The sequence below is a fragment of the Myxocyprinus asiaticus genome, chromosome 4 (assembly GCF_019703515.2).
Source record: "Myxocyprinus asiaticus isolate MX2 ecotype Aquarium Trade chromosome 4, UBuf_Myxa_2, whole genome shotgun sequence".
Taxonomy (NCBI): domain Eukaryota; kingdom Metazoa; phylum Chordata; class Actinopteri; order Cypriniformes; family Catostomidae; genus Myxocyprinus; species Myxocyprinus asiaticus.
Genome location: NC_059347.1, coordinates 33,092,034 through 33,118,013, shown reverse-complemented (window position 1 = coordinate 33,118,013; position 25,980 = coordinate 33,092,034). Strand labels below are relative to the sequence as shown.

Here is a 25,980-nt window from a genome sequence, read left to right as displayed (position 1 = left end):
GTTAGTGTTTCTCTCTGGCTTTATTGGATTATTTTCAGTCTTAATCAGCTCAAACAAAAAGCCATGGACTCCTACTCTGTATTTGAGTGTTCTGTCTTTATTCAATCTATCATTCAGAATACAGGAAGAAAGGGAGGAGAGGTACAAAAGGAAGAAAGGTGACTCTGGAGGAGTGTACCCTGATGTGGATTTACCTCTGACACGACGATCAAGTAAGTCTGACAAACACACACTACAGACAATTCACTATGAAGACCCACTGGAAGCTAAAATAACTTCATATATTGTGTTTGTAGTATTTGATGATGATCCTGCCGTGCCAAATACAACAAACCTGTACATTGGCTGCATCAACCCCAAGGTGAGAAGAGACAATATCCTGCTGATTGAGTAACTTCACAAAGGGATCCTTAATCTGTATCTAAGGCCAGCACGAAAAGTCACATAGACCCCTTTTACACCTGGAATTATTGCCATGTTGTGGTGGTGGCGTAGTGGGCTAAAGCACATAGCTAGTAATCAGAAGGTTGCTGGTTCAGTCCCCACAGCCATCACCATTGTGTCCTTGAGCAAGGCACTTAACTCCAGGGGGTTGTCCCTGTAATAAGTGCACTGTAAATCGTTTTGGATAAAAGCGTCTGGCAAATGCATAAATGTAAATGTAAAATTAAGATGCGTCTTGGGTGATCCAATCACTTGTGGTCAGGTGAGACACATCGCTGTTTACACCTGGTCACTTAAATGCGTGTGAAATGTGACCAATTGTGTTCGGATTTGGAGGGGAGGGATTCTGTTTCATGATGACAAACATCAATCATGACCATGTCAGTATGTTACTTCATGACATTTAAGCACAACAAAGTCAGAAAAGACAAAGAAAGCTCGGGGGGAAAAAATGGCGCGCTATTTCTCCCAGATGCATCTGAAATTTAATCTAAGCACAAACGCAACATTTAGAACAGAATTGTATGTTATTTTAGTGCAAAGGTGGGGAATGTCAGGCCTCAGGGCTGTATAAGGCCCACAAGAGCATTTTACCTGGCCGTGAGGCCATTCGAGAAATTGCATTATTGCAAAATATTGTATAATAGAAAGACATTTTTATTTATTTTTTCTTGGTGCGTGAGCACTTAACGGAATGCGTGTTAATTTCAACCAAAGCAATTGTATTGTATGGCCTACAAATAATTTTGTAAACACTCAAATGGCCCTCAAATAGGAAAAAGGTTCCCCACCCCTGTTTTAGTGGATTACCTGTATTAACCTGAGCTGCAGATGTTCGTGTTTCTCATAAGTGGCCGTGCATTTTGAGTTCAGACACACTGAAGAAGATCTGTGAATTTCTGATGTTTGTGTTTGAATCCGCTTTTTAAAATGTTCAGACCGGATGTTTATTTCCTTTTAATCTGCTCGTAACCGAAAAGTTTAAACTCTTGTTTTTGTGCAGCAGTTGATTGACAGGTGAGAGGTGGCTCTTCGCTGCAGCTGGGATGCATACAGGACGGATTAGCATCTACACCTCAAATACAATGCAGTCACATGCGTTTTTAACCACATTTGTATGTGGGTTTTTTGATCTGATCACAAAACGTTTTAGACCCCGTTTACACCTGTATTTAGCGCTAACCACGTGATCGGATCACCAAAAACGCAGCTTAATACCAGGTGGAAACAGAGTCATAGTTTTGCTTGTGTGGACCAAGTTTTGACCTTGTCTATGTCCCATTAGATGACAGAAGAGATGCTTTGTAAGGAGTTTGGGAAATATGGTCCTCTGGCCAGTGTTAAGATCATGTGGCCTCGCACGGAAGAGGAGAGAACAAGAGTCACCAACCGCGGTTTTGTTGCTTTCATGACACGAAAAGATGCGGAGCGTGCTCTGGCTGCGCTGGACGGTGAGAAATCCTCATGAGCCAATCAGAAGGAAACATCCGACCTGCCAAGTTGGCACTTGCCCTGGCCCTGTGCTATTTATTTGCTGCAGTAAACTGAGTTCTGGTCTCTGTGTTTTGCAGGAAAAACCATCATGGGTTTTGAAATGAAGCTGGGTTGGGGGAAGGCAGTACGTATTCCTCCACAACCTCTTTACACCCCCATTGGGGTGCTAAAGACCACTGCCCCTCCTCCACCCTCTGGACTGCCATTCAACGCCCAACCCAGAGACCGCTTCAGAAACGATTTTACCAAATCACGCAACCGCTCAGAGGATGACTTTCACAAGGTAAACACAAACACTGTCTCCTGGTGTCTGGGTAGTAGAGTATGGTATGCCAGAGCCGAGGCATTGAATGAAGGTTTGCAAGGGACTCTGAGAGCATAAAGCATTACTGAAAGAAGAAACAAAAGTATACCTTTTTTTCAAACAATAATAAAATAGGAGCTAAATTAAAATGAGAGATTATCTCCAATAAAAACACTGTTTTTAGGTTGATACAAAAGATCAAAGCTGAGAATTAAATTTAGGATTTAATTGTCTCTTTGAGTTAATAAAGAATTTGACCTACTATAATCAGAGATGCCCTGAGTTTGGTATTACTTATCTGTACACATCAGAGATTCATATATAGAGAAATATGATGGAGTCAACCTTCAGCTGGGCACTGAAAATGGAAAAGTGTTGTTTCATTGTTTTGGATAAAATTACACAATCAACTTTAAAACACTCCAATAATTATGTTGTGGAAATTTTGACTAATTTGATTTAGTTGATTGATTCAACTTGCCTATGTATATTGTACCAAAGAAGGAATCACAAGCAGATTAAATCAGGAAACTCAGTGTTTCCACAGAGACACTGCAGTAAACTTGGTCAGTCGTCTAGATGTTTAGTTTTAGCCTTTGAGGCATCCTGGGTAACAAGAGACACTCCATTCCTACCAACCAGTCTGGCTTCTTAGACTTTAAAATTCTGTACCGGTTTGCTGTTTCTCAGCTCCATGATACTTTTTGATTGGTAAAACAGGGATGGACAAGTCACCAAATATGTAAAATCCTAACCCTCCAAGGCTTACAGAGCATTTGCTAAATAATACTGTTTTGGGCAACAGCACATACAACTTAACTTAGACATTGCTAGAAACCGAATGGTCAAAGTGCAAGTTTGCTTCTGTAGTTTGGAGGAAGAAGTAGTTTTATGTAATTTTCACACTTAGTTCTTACGTTTGCCTTGAGTTTTATGGTGTGCCAATACAATCACATGTCAATATATAGCAAATTGCTACTTCTCACAATATTGCATTGATGCTTTAATTCCCTGTATTGATTTTTCTATTAATCTATTTGTGTATTCATTACATGCCCAACAGTTCAATAATAAAGAAGCAGGTTGTGTAAATAAGTGCAAACCCTGAGAGCGGCGACACAAGAATGTTTAAAACTGAACCTGCATCATTCACTCTTTCTCTCAAGGACATGCTGGGTCTTTCTCACACATTATGCACAGTTTCAATCGTCAATGTATTGGGATACGTATCGTGAGGTGGTAAGCGATACCAAGCACTATTTGAGGTTGAACCCAAATTTGATTGTCCCTTGCCAGTATGTTTGTAAAATTTCATCATCAGTGTGGGTATCACCAGAAGCTGTTTATCACCATTGCCAGGCAACAAAGCTTGCAATCTGAAAGTTAGACATGGATAACAATGTTTTTTTCACTTTTATTTGATTTACTTTATTTGTGGTTAATACAAAATATTCCTGCAAAATACACTTGATTATTAACTACAGTCTGTTCTGTAGTTCACATGAAATGAGCAATAGTCTCCCCTTTTCAAACATACTCAAGTGTGGATCACTTGGTGTGGCAGTTTCGGAAAAACGAGCTTGGTCTAATCAAATTAACTAAACGTATTGGTCAGTAGAACTCAAGTCTGCACCAAAACCTCTAATGTGAAAGTGACTTAGAGAAAAGAACACTTTGACCATAGAACATTTGGCAAGTGTACCTTTGAGAGGACATTTAAAAATGTAATAGTTTTTAAGGTGAAGTTTGTGATTTTGTGGTTTTTAAAATATTCTCTCCTATCCCAACCTAATATGCTGAGATGGCTATAAGTAATCCATTGGTAGGTTGATTTGTTTGAAAAGTTTTAACTCTGTGGCACTATCAAAAGCATCCCTACTAGCCCAACACAGCAAAATAAGCTCAACCAATGGCCTCAGTTTGGGGTGGGCACTATCTGTTTATCTGACTTAAGGAAGCAAAATCTGTCATTATTTTTGCAATTCTGTTTGGTGTCGCAAGAGGCAAAGAAGTGATACACTTCACCTTTGAACTGGGGAGAAAATGAGCTCATGACTTCACAGTCTGAGTATCAGTGAAGCCAGACAGGTCGGTGGTAAGAGAGTGTCTGAATGTACACAGAATGTCCCTCAGTCAGAGACAGAGGATACGGTGAGCTGACCTCATCTGTTTGCGAAGCATGTGTCAAGACGTTTAGCTGCTGCTAATCATATTAATCATGAATATGCTGCAGTTTGTTTAAATATAAACTCACTGTATTTTTGTATCTTCATCATTTGGTTTGACGTCATGAACAGACTCTGTCCGAGGCCGTAGTGACAGTGGTAATCCCCCCAGAAAGGTACACATTCTCTGTCCATTTATTAAAACACCAATGCCACTGAAACACACACAAACACACTCACCTGTAGACTTTGACTCCTAAATCACAGTGGTTAGATCATCGGAAAGGTACTATCTTACATCTGTGATCTTAGATTGCAACCAAGACAATCACTCATACATTTAGTTACAAATGACATATACATGCTAAGAGATAGTAGATCTGATCAAAGAGACCCATCCTACCCATCTTTAGCAACACCAGCCTCTTCTTTATTCTGTTAATAAACTAGGGGTCTAAATAGTATACATATTTATACACCCAGTAATTGCTACTGTAAAAACATGGTCAATCTTTACAGATTGCAAAAATCACCACACAGTGGCCTTTCTCTTCAAATTAGGAATTATCATTATACTAAAACACACTCCCTAAAACGGTCTCGTAGGTTTATGGTAACATTAGATTGCAATCTGATTTTCACTCGAGAAAGAAAAGTGAAATCCAAGTTTCAAACTGACAGATAGAGGAAATTATAGGACTGACATGGTAAGACTGTTGACTGTATGGAGTGATGGAGAAAAGTGAGGAGGAGAAAAGTGGGCCCTTGTTCATTCTCTCATCCGTCTCTTTTGTGGCTGATAGGAACCTGCTGGGCTTGATACACAGAATGATTGAGTTTGTGGTGAGAGAGGGACCCATGTTTGAGGCCATCATCATGAGCCGGGAAAAAAACAACCCTGAATTCAGGTGTGTGTATATTATTCTGCTTTTATGTTGTCTTTGGTTATACTAGGATAGCTTGGCCTTAAGCCACTTGCATTCTTTTTTGTGTTCAGTATATTATATGTAGCTCTTTGTATATCGAATGTTTGTTTATGTTACAGGTTTTTGTTTGATAATAAGAGTCATGAGCATGTGTACTACAGATGGAAGCTCTACTCCATTCTACAGGTAAATTAGCCATTTTCTCTCATGGCTACACACTGCAGGGCTCAACGGTAAGGATTTTTACTTCAGATTTTTAAATGCTCTGTGAAAATTTTTACTGGCCCCAGCACAAAAATGAAAAATAGCTTTTTTTTTTACCATCATGGCTTTAAAATAATGTGTCCGAAGCTAAATGTTTATATATACATGTATGTATGTATGTATGTATGTTACGTTTTTAAGACAATTTCCCCCAAAAATATATATTCCCCTCATGTGTTTTTAAGTGAAGATTTCTGTGAAGCAAAGGGTGGGTTTTTGGTCACCCGTTTAGTCATGCTGTCAACTTTTGGGCCTTGTGTAGTGTTTTCACAAGCAGGATCAAAGATTTAGTCACTGTGTTAAAGATTTGATTATTGTCTGAATAGAATAAAATATGAATTCCTGAGAGTGGAAACCTTGCTACTAAATCGGTTGTGATGTGTAATATACAGTAGGTGGCCTAATCTATGGATTAAGTGTGTGGATATAAACATAAAATTAGACAACCCAAACAAGACCCAAGACTCAAAGCACAGAAAGAAAATACTGTGCCTGTAGGCTACAGAAATGATTTTCAGGCTACAGCTAAGCAGCTCTGAAAATAACAATAGCCATTGTGATCTTGCTTTTTTCATATCAAATGCCATTATCATGTCGAATTAATGATTACGTTTTGAAACATTACTTAATTAAATGTATTCTTACATTTTGAATACTGAGCAGTGCATGATTTCCAGCCACGTGTAGAAACATGGTTTAACAACGTTGTTTAGGTGTTATTCAGCGCTTCATCTCTCTCACACTGGCCCCGGGCCATCGGGCAGTCCTTAATGCTGAGCCCTGCACTGTAAGTTAAAACTGACTGTTAAAACTTTAGCCATCCATTCATATTCACCGTCTTTCCCTGTCTTTTTTTTTTCAGGGAGAGAACCCAAATAATTGGAGGACCTCCACTTTCAGAATGTTTCGGAACGGGTCCCTGTGGAAGCCTCCACTCCTCAACCCGTATCTCCATGGTGATGAAGAAGCAGAAGAAATCTCCTTCCCTTCTCAAGAGGAAGAGCAAAAGAAAGGGCACATGAAGACAGAGTAAGCAGGTGTTCCTCAGATATAAGTAGAGGTTTTAGGTCATAAGGACCAAAGTCAGTGTAGGTGCCATATTTAATTTTCACGAGGCTGCGAGGGCTAGACTAAATGTCCAAAGTCATGTCTAATTATCACAACCCTTGTTTTCCTGAAGGTATTAACAGACTCTACATCTATCCTTCACAACCTTGTGTTTGTGAAAATTTTAATATTGTGCTTACATTGACTAAAGTCTATTGAGTGGCTTATCTCCTTGGAGGGATGTATATTGTGGGATATGTGAGTTGATATTATGGGTGGGAGTATATTACTTTAATATTTCAAAGTATTACAATATTTTTAGTCGTGATAGACTGATATATCGCCAGGGGTGCATTTCCCTTATAACAACGTAACTCACTGCTTTACCACCATCGTACGATGCATTGTTGGAGTAATTAAGTAGCTAGTCACGACTGTTTCCCGAACCGTAGGAACTATGTCGCACATCTGTCGTTCAAACCACATTGGTTCAACAATATAGAGCTGTCATTTATGACGTTATGCAGGGGGAGGAGTAATAACTTCTGCGGCTTTCAAATTATACAGTAATAACTCATTTACACCAGAAAGCTATTAAATGTGTGAAAGCTACTGAAGACACAAAAGCGGCGTGCACTTTGTAATGCTACAAATGCATTGTGCTGCAAAAGTGGGGTTTTCTCTACATCAGACTTAGGGGTTCACCCAGTGCACATGATCACATATGCATGACACTCTTCAAAAACATGTAAGATCGCCACTTATGTGTAAACAGAGAAATAAGCCAAACTAAGAAGAAACTGTGCTTCTAACTACAGGTGGAGACCTGTAGTTCCAACTACACAACTTTACGATGCTTCTTGTAATTTTCGTTGGAACTACAGTTTCGGGAAACACCAAGTTGTTGAACTATGATGATAATGATGCAGCTTACAACCATAGTTCTCTAACTATATTTTTGGTAATTTTGTGATTATCACCATTGACCATAACTGTGTTCCCTTGACTGATTAACAGGAGTGTTAACTTTCTCTAGTGTCAATTCCAAAATCTACCAATAGATTTGTCAATGGATAGTCAACACTTTGTTTTCAAGGTTTTTTCTTTTCAAGTTTATGCAAATTGGAGTAAATAGTGCATAAAATAAGTGTTTGCTTCACTTTAGAAATTTTGTGTACATCTGATTTGCTGTTGATATATTGTATTATATTTATCGGCATTTATAGCGGCCATCCTGCTCTCTCGATATTGGCATCGGCCTTTAAGAAACCCATATCAGTCGACCACAAATTTTTATGTATATTTCTCACATTCATATTTTTTAGGCCGTCATTTGACCGTCATTCAGGGCAAGTGTGTGAGAAGATAAAACACACTGAGGCATTAGGTCAACAAGCACTCAATTATTTCTATTCAACCAAAATGTAATGTCCTCATATAACAGTGAAAAACACCAAACAAACTCTGATAAAAGAGAAACAACTGGTAAAGATATAATATCACAGATATACATCACAGTTTTGAATCAGAATACACTAAACATGATAAATGCAATTATTGGATTGTATCCTGGGGCCATTTATAAAGATGTTCGTAAAATTATCTTAAACGTGAATGTTGGACAATTTCCTATATGTTCCTACGAACGATTTATAAAACGTCCGTTCGCACGAAGAAATGTTCCTGAATGCATCCAACTTTATAAATCACAATTCAAATTTAAAACATGCGCACATGGACTCCACCTACAGAACGGCCACAAATATCCTAATATAGTGAGACGGAATATAATAAAAGTGCATGCGCAAGTTATTCATTCATTCATTCATATGGAATGTTCTTGTGCGATTGACCATGGTTTTCTAAAAAAGTGAGCGCAGCTGCCGGTGTCTGCCCATGTGCAGCATATTCAACTCATCAGTTATTTATGTTCATTATCAATAAGTACATTCATTGACCACATTTACTGTAAATCCACATCATTCTTTAATATCAATGTTCATGCTAAACCTTTGTTCCAAATAGAGGTTTACATGCTTGTTTACATATAATGAAATATGCATAGTCTAGCTACATTACAGTTGCGTTCTGTATAAACTACATGCGTATTGTTTTCCCACTGTTCTCTTTTGTTTGCTCTTGCCATTGATTATGCTGCATTTTAGTCAAATCATTTGTTTTTATTCATGTCCTCAACAACAGCAGACAAGAGGCTAAAGGATTAATAGAAAAAAAAATGTAGGCGAATTGTTTGTTCTGAGCTTTTTACATCTGTAAACTGATTTGCTATGTTTAAATATCTCTTCTCCTCCTCGCTCCAAATATGCGCTGAACATATTACATACCGTATATTACACCTGCCTGTTATCTCGTAGGTCTCAAAATGAATTTACAGTGGAAAAGTGTAGATAGGGCTAAATAAATATTCTGTTACAGCGGATTTCCAAAATAAAACATTTCTGTTACACATAATCTATAACACCACATTATGAGTCATTTCGGAATATACTTGTACAAGTAAATATGCTCACTCATTTATTAATAAATTCAGTAAGTCACTGATTCAGATTTGCAACACTAAAAATATTTGACTAAAAAAATCAAGTTGGAGCGCACTGGCACACCGGAGCATAAGCACACAAATGTTCGTACGCATGCTTGTCAGTTGATGTACAGTACGCATAAGAACATTTTCACATCAGTTTCTGCCTTTTACAAATCCTGATTTGTTCCACACTTTTGACGTAGGATCAAAGCCATGGAATTCAGGGTCAAATCTGATCATACGTAGGTTTTATAAATGAGGCCCCAGGTCTCTGCCAATGCAGTCGATATTAGTGTGTATTTAACTAATGTATTTATTACCCTTTCTGTGTTCTCTTTCCTCTTCCACATTTACATGTCTGATTTAGCTTTTTGTTTTTCTTTGGTTTACTTATCCCTTTAAATTTTTTACCAAAGTACTGCCAATATTGTTGTGTGATGTATGATGAATAGCTTGTGTTTTTCCTCATTTGTAAGTCGCTTTGGATAAAAGCGTCTGCTAAATGATCATATGTATTGTAAAGTGTTCACATGTTGAATGTGTGTGTTATGTTTCAGACACAGAGAGAGATTAGAGGCCCTGCTGAGAGGGCTGACACCCCGCAGAGATGAGATTGGAGATGCAATGCTCTTCTGTTTAGAGAGAGCAGAGGCTGCTGAGGAGGTTGTCTCCTGCATTACCGAATCGCTGTCTATACCACACACACCACTGCAGAAGAAGGTACACACACAATTACACATTTACAATTATATAGAGACACAGCTGCAACAACAAATCACAATTAGAGTTATGTAACAAATTCCATTAGACACACACTCCACTCTTTTGGCACTTTGTTTAGTCTGGTGTCTTGTGTATGTTGCAGATTGCCAGACTTTACCTGATATCTGACATCCTCTACAACTCCTGTGCCAAAGTTGCCAATGCTTCATATTACCGCAAATTGTGAGTCAGTTGTGCAACTCCTAGCATCTAGGGTGTTTGATTTATTTTGAAAAATTCTTAACTTACGCTCTTTATGATTCTTCTTGATGAATGTTGTGTCTTTTGAAATTGCTCTACACCAGAAATGTATTTTTAGGATAAAAAAAAAAGTCACATTATCTTTATTGGACTAAGCATTTTTGTCCTTCTGTGGAATAGTTTTGAGACAAAGCTGCCTCAGATATTTGGTGACATCAGTGAAGCGTATCGGAACATCCAGGCCAGACTCCAGGCAGAGCAGTTTAAGGTAAACACAGCCTATTTTCACACTTTATGTGTTCTGTATTCTTCCCCTGCAGAGAGCTCTGATCTTACTTCCTCTCTAAATACTCTCTTTTATCTCTCTCTTTCTGCAGCAAAGGATCATGGGATGTTTTCGTGCGTGGGAAGACTGGGCAGTTTATCCAGACTCCTTTCTGATTCAGCTGCAGAATATATTCCTGGGGATCATTAAACCTGGAGAGGAAGTGATTGAAAGGGTAGAGGTGAACAGTGGCCAATAGATTTTGAGCAGTCAGATAAATAGGATAGAAATATAATTCGATTCTGGTCTTAAAGGTATAGTTCACCCAAAAATGAAAATTCTCTCATCATGTACTCACCCTCATGCCATAATACTTCTTTCTTCTGCTGAACACAAATGAAGATATTTAGAAGAATATTTCAGCTCTGTAGGTCCATACAATGCAAGTGAATGGTGACCAGAACTTTGAAGCTCCAAAAATCACATAAAGGCAGCGTAAAAGTAATCCATACAACTCTAGTGGTTAAATCCATAGCTGTGTCCGAAATCGCCCCTCAACCACTATATGGTGCTCTATTTGGTCTTGTCTAGAAGGGATCCCTCCCTCGTCAGTCTCGTGAGATTCTTATACAGCATTAATTTGAAGTTGCACAGCAACGAGGAGTGCGCATAAAGAATTATTTTAAATTGTCTGTTTTGATGAATAGTCATTCTTGATGACCAATTCAAGCTCTAAAATAAATATTTAAAAAATTTGATAGCATTCAGCTCTACATCTGCTACTGTTGGTCATGAGATATTGTTGGTCAGTGGAGAGGTACATCAGTCAGTTCTTCTGTTAAGCATCTGACAAGGTGGTCTAGTGGTAACTAATTTGCCCTTTGCACTATTATATTTAAATATAATTGTTAATATAAACTACTGTTTTCGTTCAAATTCGTCATCTTTCACTTGAGCAGCACAGACAGTTATTCATTTATTCGCTTTGGCGCCACCCTCAGGTATAAGCACCTTGTTATGCTTTCTCTGATTACATTGTTTACTGCCCTTTCGTTCAACACTATACGTTTATTCAATTTGAATCACGCCTGCTACTACCAATGGCCAAGGTAAGCATGCTTTCCAAAATTAGTAAGCCAATCAAAAGCTCCTTCCTTCAGTCATGCTTTCTGATAGGCTAGATTTTAGTTTTGTGTCAACACATTCAAGTTCACGTAACTAATGCGTTATTAAGTGCTTAAATGGATATCTGCAGTGAAAGCATCGATGACCTACACGGATTTGGCAAAGTTAATTTGTTAAAAATCGAGAAAGAGAGGCTATCGAAACATAAACAAGCGGGAGACTTTTACAACAAAATGACGGAGAATGTTAATTCGCAAGGAGAGACACATGGATTTTGTGTTCCAGTAAAGGTAAGTTAATGTATTTATTAAAAATCTGTGTTATTGCTGAGTGACTGTGACATTGCTTCCTAAGCAACCAATCGGCCCGGTTGCTAGGGTGGGTAGAGTCACGTTGGGTTAACCTCCTCGTGGTCGCTATAATGTGTGGTTTTCGCTCTCGGTGGGGCACGTGGTGAGTTGTGCAAGGATGCCGTGGAGAATAGCTTGAAGCCTCCACACGTGCTAGGTCTCCGCGGTAACGCGCTCAACAAGCCACATGATAAGATGCACGGATTGACGGTCTCAGATGCAGAGGCAACTGAGATTCGTCCTCCGCCACCCGGATTGAGGCAAGTCACTACGCCACCATGCGGACTAAAGAGCACATTGGGAATTGGGCATTCCAAATTGGAGAGAAAAAATAATCTGTGGTATTGATACTAGGTCATTGTTTCTGGTTAGTCTGAGGCCATGAAGTGGTGATCATGACAATCATGTCCTTCTTGTGTTATGTCTGTTTTGTAGTTCTAGTGTTAGGGCGCAGTGTCTGTTTAAAAAAATGCCTTGTGCATTCAGGTTAACATTGTTGTCTTTGGTGGTCAGATTAGTTAATAGCCACTGTCCATTCCAGTAGTTCTAAATTGTGGGAAAAGTGACGTGTGAAAACTATAGTATTAACTGGCAATCGTTTTCTTTTTGTTATATGTCAAAACACTTCTGGCATTATGGTTTATTGTATGATTTAATGGACATAAACATGTTCTGCTCAAAATATGAAAATCTTTAATTTGTGTGATATAAACAATATTACTGTCCTGAATTTAAAACTATTTGGTCATGAAGTTCGCCATTGTGACAATTGTTTCCATTGACTGGTTGGTTCTAAGGCAACAGTTTACATCTATAACATTCCTGCGACATTACACTCACCAGTATAATGCATTTTGGGCACAGCGTTTAATAATGTGTATTAAAAATCTTTGATGCTTGCCCAGTCTCAAAGCCCAAGGCACGTGACTGGAGGGATTCCGCTCTATTTTGGGTGTCGGCCATTTTGTAGGGGTTTCTGAATTCGTTCCCTACATCTCATTCCCTACAATTGTTCACTAATTCTGACCTACAGTGCACGTAGATTTTGAGTGTACAGCCGATGTACCGTCACTGCACACCACACATTACTCGGACCAATCGTAGCACATTCTATCTTCGACCAATCACGCTTTGTTTTACTATCAGGGCGGGAGTCACAGCGCTCTCATGAGCATGAAATAAAGTACATACAGATAAGCTCCAAGGCCGCAAACTCTAAGAAACGGACACCATCAGAGGAATACTGTGACTTAAGGTTCGTATCATTTTCTCTCAGTTATAAATGTGTAGTGTCGTTAAATGTCGACAGCTGAAAATTGCCCATTTGTAGATCTTTTATTGAGTTCTATCAAGGCATTTTGAGGTAAATAGGTTTTAAAGAGTTTTTATTTTTGAACATAAGTCTGTTTAAAGCAAGTCTGTTGGCTAAAAGGCATGATTTTCTGACATGACGCCATGCGAGGATCAGACGTGTGAATGGCGAGCTCTGCGCACTATGCAAAAAACCTTTACATCAACGGAAGGTCGCTTTTGCACTGATATTCCTGGCCAAATTGAGAATAGATGCTAAGGATGGCTGTAAAACATTCACATGCCCACAGCAAGCGATGTCCTTCATAATGTCAATGGATTGAGAAAGTCACCTTGTGGTACTCACGTTGCAGCCGAGTGGACCAGCTCACTGAACATTTGCTTGATTGTTTGAAGATTCTGCATGCTCTTTTTGTGCTGGTTCCGCCTAGCAGCTGGAGTATATTTTGTAGAGCAACACACCTTCGGGACGGTTTTGTGGATGAATCTACACGCTCTTTGTGTTTAGTCCGCCTATCGGCTGGAGTTTATTTTGTGGAGTATTTCTGGCTAAGACATTGGAGTAAGTCATTTGCTTGCACTCATGTTGCAGCCGAATAGACCGGCTCACTGAACATTCGTTTGACTGTCTGAAGAATCTGCACGTTTTATTGTGCTGGTTCCGCCTAGCGGCTGGAGTTTATTTTGTAGAATAATATACTTTAGGACAGTTTTATGGATGAAGCTACACACTCTGTGTTCATTCTGCCTATTGGCTGGAGTTTGTTTTATAGATTATCTTTTGCTGTGTAATTCTATCTCACAAAATTTTTATAGAAACACCGGACTTGAGCAGTCCGATAGCAAAGTTGTCACAGGGGCTCTCGTAGGCGTGCATGGACTGTTTGAGTTTGGAGGGATGGAGGCCAGTTGCCGCTTTCTTGCGCGGGGTTAATGCACACGTTTTTTTTTGTTTTTTTTTGGTGTATTTTTCTGTTTGTTTGGTTCCGGGGAATTTTTTGGGTTTGACTGTTGCACTGTTGGAATGTGGTCTTTATAATCCTGTTTTTGACACACAATCTATTTTTTCATACATGTCAAAATGTCAAATGTTAAAATGAGTGGATTGTCTCTCTCCATGTGGAATGTGAATGGGTTGGGGCACCCCATAAAAAGAAGGAAGGTTATTTCTCTTCTTAAGCGTAAGAAATATGATATAGTGTTTGTTCAAGAAATGCACCTTTACCCTCAGGAAGCTGAAAAATGTGGAAAGATATGGGGTGGGCATTTTTTATTTTATTTTTATTTTATTTTATTTTATTTTATTTTTTTTTATAATGCTGGCTCGAGTAGGAGCAGGGGGTCATTACACTGATAAGTAAACATCTACAATTCAAATGTCTCAAACAGATTAAAGATAAATTAGGAAGAGTCATTATTGTTTTAGCTTAAATTCAGGGACAAAGTCTTATTTTGGCGAATATTTATGCACCTAACGTTGATGATCAGGGCTTTTTTATAGATCTTGAAGGGATGTTGCAACTTGCTGGCACCCCTCATGATATAATATTGGGAGGAGATTTTAATATTTTAATGGACTCAGTCCTTGATCATAGTGAAGCAAAAATGTGCAAGCCCCCTAGAGCAACAGTGACGCTTCACAGGATGTGTAAAAAATCTTGGTCTTACAGATTTTTGGAGACTTTTGAACCCATCTGGTAGGGACTATACATTTTTCTCAGTCCATAAGATTTACTCTAGAATAGATTTTTTTTTTTTTCATATCTAAGTCCCTCATTTCATCTGTTGCTGATTGCTCAATTGGAAACATTTTAGTCTCAGATCACGCCCTGGTGTGTTTAGAGGTATTGCCACATACAGAGAAAAAGAAATCATGTAGTTGGCGCTTTAATGTACACCTTTCGCAAAATCCTGAATTCCAACAAATGCTAAAAGGCTGAAATCAATGTCTATATGGAGACCAACTGGTCCTCAGTATCCTCTGTGGCCGTGGCTTGGGAGGCACTTAAGGCGGTTCTTAGGGGCCGAATCATACAGTATGCCTCATTCTCCAAAAAATCCAATGCACAAGAACTCGTGGAATTGGAAGGGAATATTAAAAGTGCCGAGGCAGAGCTGAAGCACCGAATGTCATCTAATGGCCTCAGAGAATTGACCCGGTTGAAATACAGATATAATACTGTTGCTGAAGGTGAAGTTTTGGCTATTCAGGGCAAGACAGTCATACTTTGAGTCAGGGGACAAAGTAGGGAAGCTTCTGGCTAGATATATAAAACAGAGAGAGTCTTTTTCTACCATTCCCTCAGTGAAATCTGCTGGTGGTGAAATATTTACCTCAGCCATTGATAATAATAATGCTTTTAAAGAATTCTATCTTGATCTCTATAGTTCCACATCTTTGTCTACAATAAAATAATCTTGATTCTGAGATAACCTTGGAGATAACCATTGGTAATTAAGGCCTTGCCTACAGGCAAGGTTCCGGGGCCAGATGGCTTTGCCACTGAATTTTTTTAGATCTTATGCTACAGATCTGGCTCCACTTTTGCTAGAAGTTTATACGGAATCATTAAAGAATAGAAAGCTTCCGCCAACCATGACGCAAGCCCGGATCAGTCAGATTCTTAAAAAGGACAAAGATCCAAGCGATTTACCATCCAATTTCCCTGATCTAGCTAGACGTTAAAATATTGTCCAGAATTTTGGCTAACCGATTAAGTTATGACATCTCTTATAAATATTGATCAGGTGGGGTTTATTCGAGGCCACAGCTCCCCATTATTGTTCTGTCTTGCCCTGGAACCATTAGCAGCCACGATAAGAAAGGAGGATGATTTTCCAGGGGTGGTGGCAGGAGGTATGGCACATAAGCTTTTGCTTTACGCAGATGATATTTTATTATTCGTCTCTGACCCTACTAGATCTATGCCTTGCCTCCACAGAATTATTCATTGCTTTTCTAAATTCTCAGGATACAGAGATAATTGGTCTAAATCTGAAGCTTTGGCTCTGACAGCGTACTGCCCGGTAACTACTTTTCAGCCAGGCGTCTTCCAGTGGCCCAAACAGGGCATTAAGTATTTGGGTATTTTATTCCCAGCAAATTTGTGTGATTTAGTTAGTTAATTTTGACCCTTTAATAAAAAGGTTTTCGAGCAATGTGGGCAGGTGAGCTTCATTACATTTATCTATGATTGGGAAGGTTAATGTTATTAAAATGAATTGTATTCCAAAATTCAACTACCTGCTACAGTCTCTCACTGTAAATGTCCCCCTCTCTTATTTCAAGCAATTTGATAGCATAGCGAAGTCCTTCATTTAGAATGGTAAACATCCCAGATTACATTTCAGTAAGTTGCATAGGCCAATTGACAAAGGTGGGCTAGGCCTACCCAAGATTTTGTTTTATTATTATGCATTCGGACTCAGATATTTGGCACAATGGTCGCTTCCACCTGAGAGTGCCCCTCCCTTATTCTGTATTGAAGAGGAAGTTCTTGCCCCTATTTCGCCATTGCAAAGCCTTTCTATCAAATTAACCGGAGAAGTTAAGTCACAACCCGTTATTTCGCATTTGCACTCAGTATAGACAAAAGTGTCCAGAGTGTTTAATTCAGACATTTATTTAAATGTTGCTTTAAGCATATGGCTGAACCCAAAGTTATGTATTAATAAGTCCCCTTTCTGCTGGACAGCGTGGATTGTGAGGGAGGTTAATATGCTCGGTGACTTATATGAGAGTGGTCTGTTGAGATCCTTTGAAAATATGGTTCAACATTTTGGGATCACCAGGTCTCAATTCTTTAGGTATTTACAGCTGCGCCACCTGCTTTGTACTATTTTTGGGAGTAGCATACACCCCCCCTAAAGTGGCAGATACTCTGGAAGTGGTGATTACTGCTTTTGGAAAAGGCCATGAGGCATCAGTGTATTTCTCCCAGCTAATTAAGTGTCTGGGGGACGGAACTTCAGCTTCTCTCAAGAGATTATGGGAAATAGATTTAATACTTGGTATTGGAGGAGGGAGTGTGGGCTAGGATTCTAAAAAACGTCAAGTTTACATCTAGAGATGCAAGGGTGAGCTTTATGCAATTTAAGATTTTACATCGATTCTGTTGGATCCCCTCTAGATTGCATAGGCTTTGTCTTAAAGACACACCCACCTGCTGGTGATGCCAATCAGAAGATGGAGACATAACCCATGTTTTTTGGTGGTGTGTTAAGATCCAAGATTTTTGGTTGAGGGTTCAGAGTTTTATGTGTGACGTATTGGACACTTGTATTTCATTTTGCCCCAGACTCTGTATTTTAGGCGATGGGGCGGTCATTAATATAGGGGATAAATACATAAAAAATTGGGTCCTAGCCAATGTTATGATCGGCAGGCAGGTCATCCTTAGGGGATGGAAGTCGGCTGGAGTGCCCTCATTTCAGGAGTGGTGCATAGAGATAGGCAAGGTGGCAGCATTAGAAGAAATGTCATATAGAAGGCAGGGAAACTTGGAGTTATTTAATAAAAAATGGGGCAGCTATTTGACATTTTTGGAAAGCTCTCGGGGAGGGGAAGTGGAGAGAGATGTGTAGTTTTAAATGTGTGTGTTTTTTATATACACTACCGGTCAAAAGTTTTGAAACACTTGACCGAAATGTTTCCCATGATCTTAAAAATCGTTTGATCTGAAGGCGTATGCTTAAATGTTTGAAATTAGTTTTGTAGACAAAAATATAATTGTGCCACCATATTAATTTATTTCATTATAAAACTAAAATGTAATTAAAAAAAAAAAAAAAAAAAAGTTTTAAATTAATGACTTGGACCAAATAATAAAGAAAAGCAGCCAATAAATGCCCAACATAGATGGGAACTTCTTCAATACTGTTTAAAAAGCATCCCAGGGTGATACCTCAAGAAGCTGGTTGAGAAAATGTCAAGAGTACATGTCTGCAAATTCTAGGCAATGGGTGATTACTTTGAAGATGCTAAAATATAACACAGTTTTTATTTATTTTGGATTTTGTTTAGTCACAACATAATTCCCATAGTTCCATTTATGTTATTCCATAGTTTTGATGACTTTACTATTATTCTAAAATGTGAAGAAAAAAAACGTGTTTCAAAACTTTTGACCGGTTGTGTGTGTGTGCGTGTGTATATATATATGATTTATTTATTTATTTAGTCTTACTACCAGTAGCAAAAAAGTCCCACAACTGTTTCCATCTTTTTGTGAGGTGGACTGGAGCAGAGAGCACCAATTCTCCAGTATCCTCACAAATCTTTTAATATTATTATTATTGTCGTCCTGTATCTCACAGCCCATATACTCCCTGAATAAATAAGTGAAACATGCATTGTTTTACAGGATTAACATCATTATTTCTTGTGAGTAACATTTGACTGGTCTGCCATAACACTAAGTGCTAAAAATATAAATCCTTTGAAATATTACTTTATTATAATTATTATTTTTTTTAATACATTAACATAATGTGAAACCAAATTAATGCCATAGCAGATTTTGTACACTGTGTAATATAGGGTATTAATTTATGGTTTGTGCTCCTAAGATTATCTTTTATGATTCATGTTTTATAAAGGCACTATCTGTACTACTGATCTTTTGTAGTGTATAGTAATGTGTCTGTTTGGATCTGCCATGTAACATTAAGAGTAAAGGTTTTGACGACACATACATACAGTTCCATTAAGTAGCTAGGAGTTTTAGTCAAGAAACTTGTTTAGAATTAAAATAGCAGACTCATACAGTCAGCCAGGTTAGCTATAAAGCTAATGATCAGGACACTCTACAAATGGGCAGTTTTCAGCTGTCGACATTTTACAAGAAAATGTACACGTTTATAACTGAGAGAAAATCATACAAACCTTAAGTCACAGTATTCCTCTGATGGCATCCATTTCTTAGAGTTTGCGGCCTTGGAGCTTATCTGTATGTGCTTTATTCCATGCTCATGAGAGTGCTGTGACTCTGGTCCTGCCCTGATTGTAAAACGAAGCGTGACTGGTTGAAGATAGAATGTGCTACGATTGGTCTGATAATATGGCCGTTATCTGATTGGCTTGAGTAGACGGTGGGTGGAGTCCACCTATTTGTGGATTGTCTGCAGCTCTCGTGCAAGAAATGTTTCAGTAGTCACAAATGCACAGCAAGCGATCCACAAATGAATGCTGGATAGAGTTGTGTTTGTGAGTTAACATATATTTGTAAATAATTTTTTTATTTGTGAATCTCATTTTATTTATTTGTGAATTCACTTTATTTTTTTTATTTTTTTTTGTAAAACTCCTAACATATATTTGTAAATCTCATTCTTTTTATTTGTGAATTCATTTCTGCGAAACTCCTTACATTTATTTGTGGATCTCATTCAATTTATTTGTGAACCATTTTTGTATTTGTGAATCTCTTTCCATTTGTATGTTAATTAGAAACAATTCTAACCCCATAGTTTACAGCTTCCTTCCTTCCTGCAATGCTTTATTTACGTTTGCTGTTGTGTTTTACTTTTTGACATATCAAAACTTGATTAAAAATAACAATAAAATATATCGATCCAAAATCATGCAGGTAAATTGAACAATTTGATTTATTTATATAGATGAAAATATATTAGAGATATTACATATATTTGAATGTTATTTTTATTGTGCCATTAATGCTAAGTGATTTATTTTTTCACTGATTCACTGAGGTGATATTATTGTTAACTCAGAAGACTGCACTCAGTGGAAATTATTCAAATATTCGGTTATCACGTGTACTAATTTGTCTAATAATCAATTAATGTAATGTTATCAATCATCGATAACTTTAGTACTGTATTATAGTCGCATGAGGGCACTATGCACACGTTATCTCTTCTCGGCATTTAGAAATGCAGCCCAGTTTGGATGGGACTGTCAAGATGCTATTAAAGAATAAATAATAAATAAATACAATAGTGTACGGTAGTTTGAATGTTTTTATTCTTGTTGGTCGTTTTTTTTTTTTTTAGTCATTATGAAAATATATATTAAACATGACAAACAGAATTAAGATTTATTGTATATAAGTATTATTATTGTTGTTATTATGATTATTATCCTACATGTACGATAAAAGTACATATGTGAAGTTGTTTCTGCGTCATCTCCAGCACCCTCTCCTGCTCTCTCCGATGCTCTGTGTATACGTCAACATCCGAATTCACTCATTCATTTCATTCACTCCTATAGGAAATAGTGAATGAGTGAACAAATCAGCAGTTTTGGACACTGCTCATGTCTTCAGAAGCGATATGATAGGTGTGGGTGAGAATCAGATCAAATCTCCACTTTCACATTCTTCTTTTGTTTTTGCCGTAATTCATGCATTTCGCCACCTACTGGGGAGGGAGGAGAATTTATAGTAAAAAAAGGACTTAAATAGAGATCTGTTTCTCACCAACACCTATCAAATTGCTTTAGAAAACATGGATTAAACCACAGCAGTCTTATGGATTTCTTTTATTCTGCCTTTGTGTTTTTTGGAGGTTCAAAGTTCAAGCCACCATTCACTTGCATTGTATGGACCTACAGAGCTGAAATATTCTTTTAAAAGTCTTTGTTTATGTTCAGCAGAAGAAAGAAAGTCAAACACATCTGGGATGGCATGAGGGTGAGTAAATAATGGCAGAATTTTCATTTTTGGGTGAACTAACCCTTTAAGCTTTGGCAAATGAAAAACCGTTAACTAAGGATGCACCATTCTAGAGATTTTGGCCTATACTGATAATCAAAAAATATTTTTATCCTTTGCCCAATAACTAATTTGAAGGCTGATCATATAAATCTCTACTGTATTTCTCTTATAAAAATTCAGCATTCACACTTAAGCTCTAGTAGTTGAATATTTCACCTACAATATAGCATTAAAACATAGTAATTTACAGTAGAAGATGGGTAACTGTTTAGTACTTTTGAAACCTAGCGTAGAAAAAGAGTGTACTGTTTGAATTTGAGTGAGCCCTGATGTTATCTGCTACCAAAATCAGCCTAATCACACAATGCTGATTTTATTTACAGTTAAAAAATATCAGACTGATGTGAAGGCTAATATTGGCCGATAACGATATTACGCAGCCCTCAGTACCTCCTCCAAGTCACTTCTGCTGTGCTCTTGGCAATAGGGTAGCAATGCAGCAAGAGTTTACATGGCATAGCATATAAATAATATACTATGAAGCTTGAATTACAAAAATACAGCTCAGAATTATACATGTTGATTTGAGTGTGCTATGGGTATAAGTAGTTTATTTACCTACCTGTTCTCTAGCCTGAATCTCCAGATCTGGATGGTGCACCACTGGATGGTATTTCTCTAGACAGAAGTGAAATTGATGGTGCACCCCTTGATGACCTTGATGGGTCACCTATGACCTGGGACCCATCCTCTATTGATGGTGAACCAGTTGACGACATTGACGGTGTTCCCCTGGGAAACACAGTAGATGATATTGATGGTGTGCCATGTAAGTAGTAGGCTGTTGAGGTCTCTTAAGATGTTGATCTTGTTTATTTTAACAATTAGATGTTTTTATTATAATGTTCCTACTGTTTAATTGTATTTCCTTATGTTCTGAACACCTTGAATGTATTGAGCACATACAGTATTGTTTTTGCATATCATTGTACACTTTTAAGTTCTATACATTTCCCTTTTTGTGCTTGTTTTGTGTTTCTGATCCAGTGGATGAGGGCTTAGATAAGGCTTTACCCAGTATCGCATTGTCCAAATGGGAGAAGGTGGAGGATTCAGAATCCTCAGGTACAATAACAACATAAAGATTAGTGTGTCATGTGTGAAGTATGTGTCCAGGATTTTTCTACTGTCAGTGTTCAGTCAGTAGACACTGAAAGCTGATAAAAATGTCCAGTTACACTTGTTAAAGGAAAGTTTTGGGTTTGATACAACTTAAGCTCTATGGACAGCATTTGTGGCACAATGTCATTTACCACACTCATTTTTGTTTCGACTCGTACCTTTTTTTTTTTCTTCTTTTTCTTTTTTTACAGTGGAAGTACACAGAGCCAGGTGCAAAAAAAGCAACATAAAAAAAAAAAAAACAGTTTCAAAAGCATATCCACAAGACTTCAATATTATTTATGTATTGACATAAGAGTAGTATGATAGAATTTCTAACTGTCCTTTTCTGTGTACATTTTTATCTAAACCTTGTGTCGTGTAACACCAGTAAATTCGGTAACTTTCGCCTGATACATGCAAGTATAACAGAGGCGACTGTTTACGTAGAGCAAACACATAATCTGTAACTCATAACCAGAAGTAGTTATACCTAAAAAAGTATTGCCACCTCAAAAGCATGATTTAGACAACTTACACCACAAAAAGTGAGCTAAAAAAAACTGAGGGATGAGTCGAAATTATTTTCTGGTGTAATCAATAATATGCCACAAATGCGGTTATATCATATTGAATCCAAAACATTCCTTTAAACTGTTACACCTTGTTAAACTGTTCTTATCATCCTTTCAGCAAAGAATGATTCAGACTCTGAGGTGAATTCAAGGTAAGTCAAACTGCCTCATCAAATCACACGCTTGCTTACTACCCTCTTCTATCATGTCAACTCAATGTCATGCACAACGCATTCTCTTATTGTTTACTTGAATCACAACCCCAAAGAACTGTGTACTTTGTAATTATTTAGTAGAGCTGCCTGTACTTTCATATTGTTATTACTATAGTAACTATTAATAGTACCATGTAATATGTGTAACATGGACAATGTAAAATAAAGTTACCAAAATATTTAAAAATGTAATAATCTTTTGAGATCTTTGTCATCTCATTGTTTCCTACCCTCTCCTTCTTTAACAGTGGCCTAAAGGAAAACAATGGTGACTCTGATATCAGCAGTGATGATGCTGACAGCCCCAGCAGGTACGAGGGGGCAGAGTTTAAGAGTACTCTGAAAAACTTTGAGCTGTCTGAAAGTAAAAGGACGCGCCTCAGAGAACTGGAGGTAATTCAGTTAAGCTCAGTATTTCATGGTTTTTCTCTGTCTAGCACACACAGAAATAAATGTAGCAATCAAGCCAGATGTGTTGACAGGCACTATAAAAGTGTTTGTGTGCATTTTGCAGGTGAAGGTGATGAAATTTCAGGATGAACTAGAGTCGGGTAAGAGACTGAGGAAGTCCAGTATCACTCTCCAACAGCAAGTTCAGCATTACAGAAACAGACTGCTGCAGAAGGTACACACACTCATCCCTCATCCACTTACCATGAGTCAGACTCCACTGCCCAAAATCAGTGCCTGACCTCACTGATGATCTTGTGTCTTAAAATGGAAACAAATCCCTGCAGCCATGTTCCAACATCTAGCCTTACCAGAAGAGTGGAAGCTGTTACAGCAGCAGCAAAGGGAAGGATTTATGCCCATGCCTTTGAAAATTTTGAAATATTCAGCAAGACAACAGTGCCTGACCTCGCTCATGCTCTCATGTTGGGCGATAGGGTCTGGCTCACTGCTGGTGGTCCAATTCATCCCATACTGTAGCATTGCAGAAGGGGTTCAGGTCGGGTCTTTGTGCCGGCCAATCAAGTTCTTCCACACCAGCCTCAGTAAATAATTTTTTATTTACCTTGCTTTGTCCACGGAGCATTGTCATGCTGGAACAGAAAAGGGCCCTTACCAATCTGTTGCAATAAAATTGAATATACAAAATTCTTTAGAATATCATTTTATGCATTTAGATTTTTCCTTTCAGAAATTATTAGAATAGCCAAATCCCATTAATTAGAAGGGGGTGTGAAAATACTTCTGGCCGTATAGTGTAGTTACAAATGTGCTAAATGGTATTAGCCAAGTCTACTTCAAGACCTATTATGGGGGCCTGGGTAACTCAGCGAGTATTGATGCTGACTACCACCCCTGGAGCCGCGAGTTCAAATCCAGGGTGTGCCGAGCGACTCCAGCCAGGTCTCCTAAGCAACCAAATTGGCCCGGTTGCTAGGAAGGGTAAAGTCACATGGGGTAACCTCCTCATAGTTGCGATTAGTGGTTCTCGCTCTCAATGGGGCACGTGGCAAGTTGTGCGTGGATCACGGAGAGTAGCATGAGCCTCCACATGCGGAGTCTCCGCGGTGTCATGCACAACGTGCCACGTGATAAGATATGCAGATTGGCGGTCTCAGAAGCGAAGGCAACTGAGACTTGTCCTCCGCCTCCCGGATTGAGGTGAGTAACCGCACCACCACGAGGACCTACTAAGTAGTGGGAATTGGGCATTTCAAATTGGGAGAAAAGGGGATAAAAACTTTTTTTTTAAAAAAGACCTATTATGGATGCCTGCTGTCCATATAAGCACAGAATACTGGTTTGAATTCTACTCAAAGTAAACTCTTAAAGCGATGATACAATCATAAACACTCTCATTATCTCTTTCTATTTCTTTCTATCCCTCCTTCTTTAGGAGTTTGACAAGGACGACCAAGAAAAGGGAGACAAATGGTCACAGAAACAAAAAGAGAGGTCCAAAAAAGAAGAGCGGAGAGACAAAGTGGAGGACAAGAGTAAAACACGGGATAAGGAGAAAAGTAGAAAAAGTGAGGACAGAGAGAGGAGTAAAGGACGGAGTCGAGACAAAGAAGAGAGGAGAGAGAGGTATGCACTTATCCCACTTAGACACTGAGTGCAACCCAATGTTAATTGTGTCTAGCAATTAACTTGTCTTACTTTTTAAAATCAGTAATTAACAGACCTCACGGTCCACACTGAAAGTGAAAATTCTGCGTAAAGCCCCACACTCATAGCCAATCAGAACATATTGGATATTTAAAATGCAGTTAGGTGGAGCGGGAGTTTGGACCAATGAGATTTCACTGTAGGCGGGGTTACCCAGCTCAAAGCCGCAGATATACAAATCAGATATCTGTCAAAGTGCGTTGTTGCGGCTGGTCAGGACAAAAACTCAGATTTACATGGAATAGTTTTTATCGCTTGTCTCATCATGTTGCATTAGGTTAGAACACAGCGCCATGCTGCCATATAAAGTACAGCTGGTTTTCACTCAGCATTTAGAACTCACTTTATCCTCTTTTACTCCTTGTCTTTCATGAAGAACAAGATCCCGATCACCACGGAAGTCGAAACGCTCTCGATCACCATCACCGCAGCACAAATCCTGGAGGTCTTTGTCCCGATCACCACATCGCTCCCATAAAAAGGCCAAGAAGAGTAAACACTGAAATCTGACCCTTTAAATCCTGTGATCTTCTCATAATGCAGCCTGATGGAGCTCAAGGACTGCTCTTGGTGTGCACATAAATGTGTTTTTATTCCACAGTGATTTGAGGAAGAACTGGGCAATCCACAGCTGTTCATCTGTTTCCAGAACGGTCCTCATGTGGCTGCTGCAATCACAACCCTGGGCTTGGCTGAGTTTTTCCTAAGATGAAGCGTGGGCTATACTTGTACATATCTTATTTTTGTTTTGTAAACTTTTATTTTCTTCCTGTTTTGTTTTAAATCCAGTGTGTAAAAAAATTGCTGCAAGATTTGCCCTTCCACCACCAAACTTTACAATAAAAACATTGTGAAAGGACAGATGTTTTGGTGGAAATATTATGTAAGCACTTGTATTATAAACAGTCCTCAATATATTTAAAAGGCTTTAAAGCCTTTATAGTGATTGCTGATTAGAATAAAGCAGGAGACAAACTGAATCGTTCATTTACACCTGTGAAAAACTTTTAATACATTCAGATTAAAACA

General features: G+C 38.4%; 1 protein-coding gene across 3 annotated transcripts in view; it reads left to right on the top strand.

Moving 5' to 3' along the window:
• Positions 1 to 25,812, top strand: part of zgc:163098 (uncharacterized protein LOC100037380 homolog) — a 28,286-nt gene extending 2,474 nt beyond the window's left edge. Inside the window, exons 6-24 of one of the 3 annotated variants that reach the window (XM_051687480.1) lie at positions 118 to 212; positions 297 to 361; positions 1,730 to 1,895; positions 2,016 to 2,221; positions 4,540 to 4,583; positions 5,211 to 5,315; positions 5,453 to 5,519; positions 6,460 to 6,626; positions 9,747 to 9,909; positions 10,055 to 10,134; positions 10,333 to 10,420; positions 10,530 to 10,658; positions 21,516 to 21,711; positions 21,930 to 22,007; positions 22,737 to 22,770; positions 23,082 to 23,226; positions 23,348 to 23,458; positions 24,680 to 24,870; positions 25,328 to 25,812. In XM_051687480.1, the coding sequence (XP_051543440.1) occupies positions 118 to 212; positions 297 to 361; positions 1,730 to 1,895; positions 2,016 to 2,221; positions 4,540 to 4,583; positions 5,211 to 5,315; positions 5,453 to 5,519; positions 6,460 to 6,626; positions 9,747 to 9,909; positions 10,055 to 10,134; positions 10,333 to 10,420; positions 10,530 to 10,658; positions 21,516 to 21,711; positions 21,930 to 22,007; positions 22,737 to 22,770; positions 23,082 to 23,226; positions 23,348 to 23,458; positions 24,680 to 24,870; positions 25,328 to 25,454 (2,257 nt within the window). In that variant the 3' untranslated portion in view covers positions 25,455 to 25,812. Of the gene's footprint in view, positions 1 to 117; positions 362 to 1,729; positions 1,896 to 2,015; positions 2,222 to 4,539; positions 4,584 to 5,210; positions 5,316 to 5,452; positions 5,520 to 6,459; positions 6,627 to 9,746; positions 9,910 to 10,054; positions 10,135 to 10,332; positions 10,421 to 10,529; positions 10,659 to 21,515; positions 21,712 to 21,929; positions 22,008 to 22,736; positions 22,771 to 23,081; positions 23,227 to 23,347; positions 23,459 to 24,679; positions 24,871 to 25,327 lie in introns of all 3 variants that reach the window. The other 2 variants (XM_051687470.1, XM_051687460.1) reach the window with 2 other exon arrangements.
• Positions 25,813 to 25,980: the final 168 nt, after the last annotated feature.